This window comes from Micropterus salmoides, unplaced genomic scaffold (assembly GCF_014851395.1).
Source record: "Micropterus salmoides isolate LMB-PRFRI ecotype aquatic unplaced genomic scaffold, ASM1485139v1 Ms_hic_scaffold_12, whole genome shotgun sequence".
NCBI classification, from domain to species: Eukaryota; Metazoa; Chordata; class Actinopteri; order Centrarchiformes; family Centrarchidae; genus Micropterus; species Micropterus salmoides.
In genome coordinates, this window is record NW_024040263.1 from 21,308,903 (window position 1) to 21,319,939 (window position 11,037).

General features: G+C 39.1%; 1 protein-coding gene across 2 annotated transcripts; it reads left to right on the plus strand.

Moving 5' to 3' along the window:
- Positions 1 to 232: 232 nt before the first annotated feature.
- On the plus strand, positions 233 to 9,222 carry vps37a (VPS37A subunit of ESCRT-I). Of its 2 annotated transcripts, none has more exons than XM_038713934.1 (12): positions 233 to 705; positions 1,969 to 2,043; positions 2,814 to 2,931; positions 3,846 to 3,949; positions 4,072 to 4,267; positions 5,445 to 5,515; positions 5,624 to 5,751; positions 5,848 to 5,906; positions 6,053 to 6,121; positions 6,404 to 6,547; positions 6,668 to 6,753; positions 7,772 to 9,222. In XM_038713934.1, the coding sequence occupies exons 1-11, from the start codon at positions 596 to 598 to the stop codon at positions 6,743 to 6,745; spliced, it is 1,152 nt and encodes a 383-aa protein (XP_038569862.1). In that variant the 5' UTR covers positions 233 to 595; the 3' UTR covers positions 6,746 to 6,753; positions 7,772 to 9,222. The 2 variants fall into 2 exon arrangements, with proteins under 2 accessions (XP_038569862.1, XP_038569861.1); XM_038713933.1 differs by having other exon boundaries at positions 235 to 705; positions 4,069 to 4,267.
- Positions 9,223 to 11,037: the final 1,815 nt, after the last annotated feature.

The window sequence follows — 11,037 nt, forward strand, 5'->3', positions numbered from 1 at the left end:
TGAGAGGATCTGAGTCTTATTTTTGTTTTGTTGATTTTGTTTTGCTTTGTTTTGTTTGGTATAAAATAAGTAGTAGTCATTCAGATCCACACTCCATACCAGTTGGTGGCGGTAATGCACCATTTCGTTGTGTGCCAACCGCCAATAAAATTGCATAAAGAAGAAGAAGAAGAAGAAGAAGAAGAAGAAGAAAAAAACAGGAAGTTGCGCCTTACGTGGTCTTGCGTTGTGACGCAGTACGTAAATAAGTTGATCAAGCTCCTGCTGCTTAGTCGGAAGGTTGTTTGTCATCATTTAGCTCCCTCAGTATATTATTGACCACGCTACATACAAAGTCTTGGAGATAAAAAAAAAAACAGAATTGACAGTGTATATGACACGCAAGGATATGACATCTGACTTTGTAACGTAACTACAAAGTAATCCTCGTGTGGATAACAAACCGAGGCGTTAGTTAGCCAGCTAACAGAGGTTAGCGCCACAAATTTCCACACCGAGTGACGTCCAGTCTCACTTTCTCTTCCATTTCGTCTTCATCTGTGGTCGGCCTTTAGATTCTGTCACCAAGTTCAGTTCGTGGTCTCGCCAGGAGAGGATGAACTGGCTCTTCCCCCTGTCCAAAGGCTCTGGACCGATCCCTCCGCTAAACAGCCTACAGCAACAAAGACAGCGGCAGATCGAGTCACTCAAAGCCGCTCACCCCAGGTAACGTGAACGGCAACCGGTAAACCAGACCCTGGTGCTGCAGATTATCTTTTTAACATTAATGGGTTTTCAAACTCGGAGTATGGATAATGTTTCCTGGCAACCTTACTGAACATGTTGATTGAGTGCACACACTGCTCATGTTTACTTAGCATAGCTAGCCACCTGACTCACAATTGAGTCAAAAGAAGTAAAGTTACGTTAGGCTAACAACTAGCTTGTAGGCTTTTTAGCACATATTTATCCCCGTGATTCTGTAAGTATGTCGAAATGCCACACGAGTCACACGATTTTATGTGAATCCACAACTAGCTAGATGTGATTTGCCAGGGCGCTGTGTTAGCTGTCTAGCTAATCAAGTCAGCCAGTGTCTATTTTTAGGGACGATGACACAAGTTGTAGCTGGCCTCCCAGGTCCTGTGATCATTCCAGTGTTTGCCACGCCAACTTGTCACGCACGTCGTTTTAGGAGGAGGAGCTAGCTAATTAGATATGGAGATTAAAGTATTAGCGTAGTATTAAAGTACTTTACTTTATTGGAATTGCAGAGGCCCAGTGTCTAATGTGCTGTGGTGAACACTTTTCATGGCATGGCAGTGATGTTAAGGAGTAAGTGGATGGGAAAAGAAAATTCATACTTTTTGAAGATTGTGTAAAGGAGTGGATGTGAGGCATGGGCTTCTTGACATCCAGCATGATTTATTGTAAGGCCTGTTGTGCAAGGTACAGATTGTTTCAATACCTGATGTTCATTTTGGGACCAGTGTCAACATTGCTAGCAATTGATTTTCTTTGCAATTGAAACAAACTCTTTGAAGTGATGACTGCAGTAAACAGTATAGCAGTACAGTTATTGTATACAGTAATAGTAGCGGAATACATTACATATATATCATTATGTAGTATATGTAACATTCAACATATACATTACCTATATATATACTGGAATCGATGAACCTGTTGTTCAGCTATCAACTGCCTAGAAATCTGTTCTGTTTCATAACACTATACAGCATGTTTAATCACTAACCCACAAAAAGGGACAGTTCATTTGCTGTTCCTCTTTATGTTGTTTGAAGTTAAGTTTTTTGGTGAAAATATGCATTAAAGTCCTCTCTTTATCAATTTTCTCTCTTTTTTCAAACTAGCTGAATTTTCATAAACATTGATAGATGACATATAATATGTTTTCTAAATGTGCTGGCTATACTACGTATGCAAGATTTCAGATCATGACAATCCTGTGCTACTGTTTTCCAACAGCCTCGCAGAGATCCAGAAGGATGTGGAATACAGAATACCATTCACAGTCAACAACTCCACCATTAATGTTAACATGTGAGTACATCTTTGTACATACAGTCACAGTAGCAGAGTATCAAAAGCAGGCAGTGGGCTGGCTTCATTGTCACTCTGTTACCTCAGCCACTTACGTGGTTGGAAAACTAATTAACCACATGACACGCTTGTCAGTGAATTTGTTCTTTTTTTATAGCTTACATAATCATACATGTAGTTGAAATTACAAAAACATGGAATGGTAAATTCACGAGGTTGAACTACTATTGTTTTACTCATTTTTATTTATTTTTAACAAATATATAGACATGCAATAATCACATCTAATGCGCAAAAGAGCATAAGGATTTGAAAGTGTTGTGCTAACTACTCACAAATCACAATGGCAGCGCAGAATGTTAAAAGAGGAGGCGACCGTGGCACTCCACTGATGAAACTAAACCTAAAGAAATACTAGCATTACACAAGAAACCAGAGAAAGGCAGTAACAAATGCAAGAGAAGGCACTTGGCAACTAAAACAACTTATTCTTTAGTCCCCACAGCATAAACTGGTGAAATGTATTTGCTCACAAGAGGTGTTAGTGAACACCTTTACCATATTCCCTCCAATGGTGTTACGGCCTCCAATTGTAACACTTGTGAAGCCTCAGAGAAAATAGGGCTCTGGGTTATTTAGGGACAAACAAATAAATCTTGCAATACCACAATTACATTATTCATGTAAATTGCAATATGTCAGATTATGTTATATATCCTGTTCCTGGGATTCCTGAAAGCTGAATGTACTTTTTCTTCTCTTTCCTCTAGTCTGCTGCCTCCTCAGTTCCCCCAGGAGAACCCGGTGGTTAGTGTCTACCCCCCTGTTGGTCATCATTTAGTCGATGGCAATAATGGTACCATGATCACTAGCCCCCTCATCACTAATGTAAGTAGTTGTCCAAGTCTTTTGATTTTGGTTGATGTAAGCTAGGGGGTTACCAATTTGGTTCCTTGAAGGGGTTCAAGGAAATCAAGGGGTGTTTTCCCATGATCTGTGAACATTCAATAAAAGCAACCATCTGCCAGTTGGCTAGCCGGGTAGATGGCTGTGTTGCATGCTAATGTGCACACTAAAACTGATGTCTGTTTCTTTTGTCATGTTGAGAAATTGTCAATAGTACTGCTGACAGTGACATGATCTGTCTTGTTGTGAGTTTACCGCATCGTTAACAATAACCTTATTTCCTGGTGTCCTTACTTGTTGATAGAAACCCAGTAGATAAAACACAGCACAGGGACAGTAGCACTGTGGAAGCTGTAGGACAGGCTGAAAGGAAAGACCATTACTCAAAGCTGGATCCAAAATGATTAAATCTCACATCTGACTCAAATGGAAACTGAAAGTCAGAGTAAGGTGGTTTCACCAGACAAAAGTAGGTCTTTTTTAGGTCTGTCTAATTTCCCCGCACCTGACTAATACTTTTGTACAGTACTGTAGACAGTATACTCAAAAAAACTTGATCGTAACAGAGATACTAGTGTGCATGGAAACATATTCATAAAATATGCCAGCCTTAGTTCAAAACATATGTGGGGGGGGTTTCACAGTAATCAAACAAATGCCTTCTCCTGATTTTTCCCAAAAGCCTGGTTTCTTGTGTGCATGCAAATATAGTGTTGCTCAGCTGTATTAACACCCACTTGTCAGTATCGTTTTCTTTTTTCTTTCCATGCCCCTTTCTTCTCCATTAAGATTAAAATTCACTTATTTAATTAAACTTTTGTTATCTGATGCTTAATTCTATAAGTCAAATTATTCTCTCTTTCCTTTAAGTATTTGTCTTGTTGTGTATGTTGTAGTTTGGGATGCACTCAGATCTGGGGAAGGTAATTCAGAGTCTGCTAGATGAGTTCTGGAAGAGTCCTCCTGCCTTGATGTCAGCTGGCACTACTGGATTTCCATAGTGAGTGTCCTCTTACTTTCATGGACACTAGTCTTGCAGTACTTTGTCATTACAACAGAAAATGAAGGTGTTCTACAACCTGCATCTAATTTAATGAAATAATCTTGTGTGTTTAACAGCAGTATGTACAAGCCATCAGGCATCGCTCCTTACCCCACTCAGGCTTTCCACTATGGTCCTCGCCATGTGGGCTCCAGTCACACAGCGCCTGCTGGTCCAGGCCCAGGGGTCGATAGTGCCCATGGGCCCCCCCGAGCTCCAGCCCCATATGGACTGATTTCTGACCTACCGCTGCCTGTTCCTACTGGAGACTCACAGGTACACAGAAAATGATTATAACACACAGAGGACCTTGATATGAGCTGTTTTTGTTTTTAAGAAGTGAAATAAATATGAAGTGTTACCCTGTAAATGCTTTTCATGAGACTAGCTTTTACTCTAACAGGGCTCAAGGTTAAACCTTTTTGCAACTGGCCCCACTGGGCCAGTGGGTTTGAAACCTACTGGCCTGAAGGCAAATTTTTACTGTCCCTCCTTCCAAAAGTTATTTATCAGTTTCACAACAAAACCAAAGACTTATAAAAACTGTTAACATGTTTAATCGGTTATTAAATACATCCTGAATTTTAAAAAAATTAACTAAAATGTTATCACAGTTAAAATTATAAAAAATTAAAAAGGTTAACAAAACAATTTACTTTTAAAACAAAACACACTAACAGACTCAAACATGACGTGCTGTCTCACCTGCTTACAGCCATTTAATAAAAAACTTTATGCAGCACAGCGGATACAAGTCGCCTCTACCCTGATTGACAGGTTGCCATGGTAGCGACATGTGAGTCACAAGGTAGTCCCGCCCAAAAGCATACGCTGCTATCTGGTCTATTTTCCCCCTAAACAGGACCATAATTTACTAAATGAACATCATGTTGTGTTGAAGACGACTTGAAACTAGCAACTTAGAACATAATCTCGTTAGGAAAGTGTTTACTGAGGTAATAAATCAGCTGAGAAGTAGGGTAATTTTACCATTATTTCAAATGGAACCAGACTCTTTTTTTGCAACCAGCGGACTCGCCCCCTGCTGGCCATTAGAGAGAATGCAGGTTTGAGTTCCATTTCACTTTTCAGACCCAGAGTTTGCCGCTTGATTAGATAAATAACATTTGACAACCACTCGTCACGTCACTAAAACTCTTGATTGGCCAACGGTGGTGCCATGAGCTGCAAAACAACTGCAGGATGGTGAGTTTCTAATGCAATTTTTTTGTTTTTGTTTTTTAACACTAATGTTTTTGGTGAGTTGCTAGTTCAACAGTCCCAATGTTACTTTTTTCTGGCCCCGGGCCATTGGACCATCGTTGTTGTGGAGCCCTGCTTTAAAATATCTTTCCCTGCAGCTGATTGGCCAGGTTTAGACAAATGTAGTTTTGACATAGAGATACATTCATTGAAGACTGTGACTCACGTATATTAACGCTGTCTGTTTCAGGCTGGACTGAACGGTCACATGTACAGGATGCCTGAGATTCCTGAGTCTTTTCCTGAACTCTGTGACATGAAGTAAAGTATTCCAAAATGTTGTCGACCTAAAATCTCATAATGTGTTTTTGGGTCAAACATTCTTTGTTCTCCTGCTCTCTGATCACCTTCTGCTCTACCCCATCCTAGTCTGACCCAGTTGTCAAACATGTCTGAAAACGAGGATGTGCTACTGGAGTTCTTTGTGAGTTTGCCTCAACTCAAACAGGTCACCAGTGATAAAGAAGAGCTGGTCACCAATATAGTGGACATTGCTAGTAAGTTCCTCTGAACCAAAAGTCATGATGGTCACTCATGAAAGAGAAGTTTAAATTTAGTTGAGCTTTATAAGTTTATATGTTTGTCATTTACAGAGAAAAACCTTCAGATGGAGCCACAGCTGGAAGACAAAAGACAAGAAATGCTCCACAAGGTTAGATGTTACATCCCATGTATTGTTCTCTCTCTCTCTCACTCACTCACTCACTCACTCACTCACTCACTCAAACAGACACACACAACAAGCACATTCATGCTATTGTCTAGCAGCTTTTGATGTGTGTTTTTGTCTGTTGACAGTATGAACAGCTGACTCAGATGAAGTTGGCCTTTGAGACAAGGATGCAGAGACAGCATGAACTCAGTGAGGTAGGAGGCTACACTCATCACACTTTGATAATAGGTTTTAAGTGCTGATGTACTTTTTTGGATTAAAGCTGCTGATAGACTGTTTTTAGTCCTGGTTTTTAGAACAGTTTTACCATTTTGATGACTCGAAACTGAACATTTTGGGTTGTTCCTTGAATTGTAGGAGCCCAAACAAATCTAGCTGTGTTTTGAGGATCCTTTTCTCTTGTGAGATGTGATTATGCTCCCCTCCACTGAAAATGTTTCTCTGTTTCTTACTTTTGTCTCTTATCCCCCCTCTAGAGTTGTAGTCTTAGTACTCTACAGGCTCGGTTAAAAGTTGCAGCCCACCAGGCTGAAGAGGAGTCGGAGGAGATAGCCGAAAACTTCCTGGAGGGACGCACAGACATTGACGAATTCCTGACCAGCTTCATGGAGAAGAGAACTGTGAGAAAGCCAGAAGTGCAGTATTTGTATAAAGACTGTGATATACTGTCTTGGCTGGATGTGCACTATATAACATCTTAAGATGAAAGGTGCATTGACTGGTTTTGTGGTGTTCCACAGCTTTGCCACAGCCGAAGGGCCAAAGAGGAAAAGCTCCAGTCCATCAACACACATGGACTGTATCCTACCAGCCACTAGAACACAAGGTACAAGACACATAAACAGATGACAAGTGTAAATACACAAGACTGTAACACTCGGACAATTCTTTGTGTCTATAGCCACATTTTTACCAATAGTACCCGGGACCTTTTAGTCCCCAGATCTCTTTTCAAGGAACTAAAAGGTTCCTTCAGCCCATTGTTGTGTGCGTTTCCAACATGCTTTAAAGACCTGTGAAGATTAGGCAAATTAACCAGCTGACATATACGCTGTACAAAGCGATGGACTGGCATCATAATTTAGTAACCACTATCCATGAGCAAAATATAAGTGAACATCAGATTTGATTGGAGTATTATGAAAAACTATAGGCTTTGCTTGACCATTAAAAACAGCTTTTCTTGTGTGGGAGTATAAGGGAGAGACACACAATAAAGATTGTTACAAACTGGTTAAAGCCATCAAGTTCTTAAAATAACTCAGCGCAGAGAAAGAAACGCAAGCAGTTTGGAAGGTTATTAAAATATTTCCAGCCGACAAGAGCTGCAGGTCAGCTGGCAGCTGACAGTCTGTGTCCGCCGAGCTTTATTACCTCCTGTAATCAGCTGTTCTGTTTGTTTTGGAGAAGAGGAGACCGATTTTGGCTCCGTGTAGAAACCTTGTGACTGAAAAACAGCTGACATGCTCGATTTAAATCCAGTAGCCTCTACTCGCCCATTCAGAAATTCACTGCAAGGCAACCCCCCAAAGTAACGATACATTCTGAAAGTACTACCTCCCAAGCAGGGACTATTTGAGGGGTAAAATAAAGACCCTAGAACTAAATTTAGACCCTCCGGTGGAAATGTAAGGTGCCTAGTTCTGGGGTATAGTTCCTTTGGTCGAAACGCGGCTTTTATGGAGGGAAGCTGGTGGTTCTCAGCTGACAGCTTTATAACAGGCTGTCCTCGTGTTTTTTTTTTGTTTACAGCTAAACCTCCCTCCATTTTTATCAGGGAAAAAAATTCATATAATCGTCTGTTCATTCTGCTTCTTACCTCTTATCTTACATTTGGTTCGCAGGTTTGGTGTTTTCTCAGCCAACTGCTGCCAACTAAAAGGATAAAGACATTTAAGGCGATGAAAGCACACTGAGTCAACAATGGGCACTTTGGAGAAATAGGAAGACAGTGATTTCAGTGATGGGCTAAAAAAAAGAATCCCACTGTGCCTATATCTGGGCTAGAAAAAACAGCTGTTGAAGTTGGATTGTGGGAGAGGAAGACGGAGAAGCTATTGAGTCGCCACAAGAGGCCACAACTAGAAGAATGAGTGACACATGTCTAACTTTTCCAACCACTTTACTAAGGATTGATCATATTGTGGATATTTTCTATTGCACATGCTGTTTATTCAGTTTTGACTTGGCAGTAACGACATTTCTTTCCAGAATTTATTTCACAACACCTGCACCTGATCAGAGTGGTTGGTGATGTGAACATATTTGGAAGAAAGTACAAAATGTTTAGGACAGTTTGCCCAATCTTACACTTTCCCCACACAGTGAGCAAGTAAATGTCACTATGAAATAGTAGTTAAAATGCTAACGTTGGTGTCTGTGCTTTCAGATTGTTGTCAAGTCTTTACTTTGTAATCCCAGAAAGGTCCCAATTTTACTGGACAGACAGAGGAATAACATTTGCACTGCAAATCTCCTGTTTACATTGGAAAGACTGATCTAGACATTTACTTGAAACTCAGCACTGGCAGTGTCACTTCAGCAAGACAAGATAATCTCAAACATAAAAGAAGCGAGAACATGGCAGTGTTGTCAGGTGAGATTTAGCTTGGGCTGTTCAAATTTAAACTCACAGTTGTCAGTATTTTTTCTTTCATTAAGTTGGTGGGTCTTGAACGCAGCGTCAATATCAGTGTGTTTGCACAAACATTAATTCGATTAAACTTGCCATGGTAATACTCTGGCTCTCGTATTGTTGGATACACCATAACACAGTTATCAGCTGTATGTCAAAGTCAGAGTCAACATCCAAATAATAAACCTGGTTTCTGCTCTCATTTTATTTTTTTCATTGCTGTATTAGGTTGTATTAGGTTTGGGGGGGGGGGGGGGGCGCTACCACAATCTATTTGACTTTAACAAACAAGTTATGTAAGCTGAGGTTATCGGGGAAACAGAGCACCGTAAACCACATAAACGGTTTAATCACAATATTACCACAATTCTATGCTTTTATTATTAATTGAGTTATTTGTGTACATGTAAACATGCTGATGAGGACCGTTATGATAACCCAGCTATTTTCTGACCCCATTTGAACTTTATATGTTTGATATGAAAAGCCTCAGAAGATTTGGGATAATGTTGAGGAACATTAGGTTAAATGCTGCAGTAAAACTCTGACATTGGATACTGTATTTAATGTTAATAGGCTATATTGTAATCAAAGGCTCAAGACACCTTGTATTATATGTTCTTATTTAATTTGTTAGAGTAATAAAGCATTTAGAATGAATCTCGTTTGCTGTTCTTGATGTTTGACAATCACCATTCTGACCATTTAATATTATAGCACAGAGACTGTAACACTGGATGCTTGATTATAACTATAATTCATTAAGTTCAGTATAAATACTGATAATGTCTTTACAAGCCAAATACCATGAACACTTTTATACTAGGTCCTCACCTGTGGAACAGCCTGCCACAGGAGCTGAGTGCATCACAATCTGTTAACACCCTCAAAATAAATTTAAAGATTTAGCCTTTAGCCCTTAATCCATGATATTTTAATCTACCCTCATCCACTGTGCTACACTGGCCTCTCTGTTCTACCATGTTTATTGTTTACTACATTATCATTTTACCATTTATTGTCTCTGTCTTATTGTGTTGTGCAACTTGTATTGCAATTTTGCACAAACGGTGCAATATAAATAAAGTTTGATTTGATTTTCACACTATTGCACATCAGCTTCAACCTTCACACTTAAGTTTCTCATTGTATCCCACAATATACCCCTGCTGAAAAATATCTGCAATGTGTCTTATGGTGACATTTAGCTGTAATTTAACAAAGATGAACGGTGATATCAAAAAAGTAATCACTACCTTAGAGGATGTAATTGTTTTAATATGGAAAAGCAGTTGCTGTCTTGTGTGTCCCTCTACCAAAGGGACATGTTCACACACCTTTAGAAGTCAAAGCACAGGTGCATTCCAGTTAATGGTGTTAACAGACATTGTCCAGCTTGAACACACAATGTCATCATATTCCCTTAACATGTAAAGCATATCTACTGCTGAGGATAGAGCTGAGAAAAAAACATGAACGTACATAAACTGTATTCACTGAACTGAAAATGTAACAGTTTTTAAAACAGACAAGAAGGTTTTACAGCGTTAATGTACCATTGTTACAACTTGTTCGAAAGTGTAACACTGGCACAAATGCAATAAGAGGAAACCAATTAGTAATAATTGACAGAATGAAGTTGGATTCATATTTTAATGACAAAGAGCAGCCCCTGACGTTGTCCTTAATCCATGACATTTTCTTTAAAAGACAAATACTCTTTTATACAGTCTATGGACATACTGTGGCCTGTAATTAAATTCAAATCCGCTTTATTGGCATTAATGTATAACAACAATATTGCTAAAGCTATAAATAAATAAATAAATTTAATAATATTCTCAGTTTCTCTGCCAACTTAAGTCTGGTTAAAAGGCTGAACATACAGTATAAACAGATTAAATAAACCACCACAACTACTGTCTCTGCTCCAATAAATCTGCTCAACACACACCTCTGTATAAGGCTGAACACAGACGATTTGCTGAAGCACACATGCACACAGGGCTGATAGGAAAATAATCATACTCAGCAGGTTTTATTGTTGTATGGAAAATTAAGCAAACACAAAAGAAGCCACTAAGCCTATACTCAGCAACAAAAGTCACAGCATTTCTGCAAGCCACTGAGTAAAACATGATTACGGATTACAAAGATGTTACTGGTCAAAGTTGCCGTTAATATATGTTTTGGGGTAATTCTTTATCAAGAGCCCCACCATTCACAACATGATTCCTCATTTCATCCCTCCATTTTTTTGGTGCAAATAGAAAAACAGCGTCTTACAAAATGATGGGATAAAAAAATGGGTTAATTATGATGTAATATTTCGAAACTGGAAGCTTCAAAAGTTTAATTTTATTGTTGAAAGTTTGAAGTCAAATAAATAAGATTTTTTAAGATTGAAAGCCAGTTTTGAAGGCTTGCATAATGTTTTGATAGGCTGAAAAAGAATTTGAAATTCATTTTGCATTT

What these genes read in the sequence shown, in the direction of transcription:
- vps37a (XM_038713933.1), top strand. Translation starts at nt 596, where the DNA reads ATGAACTGGCTCTTCCCCCTGTCCAAAGGCTCTGGACCGATCCCTCCG. An exon ending in CCTGAACTCTGTGACATGAA is followed by an intron (nt 5,516 to 5,623) that starts GTAAAGTATTCC and finishes ACCCCATCCTAG; the next exon opens with TCTGACCCAGTTGTCAAACA. An exon ending in GACAAGAAATGCTCCACAAG is followed by an intron (nt 5,907 to 6,052) that starts GTTAGATGTTAC and finishes GTCTGTTGACAG; the next exon opens with TATGAACAGCTGACTCAGAT.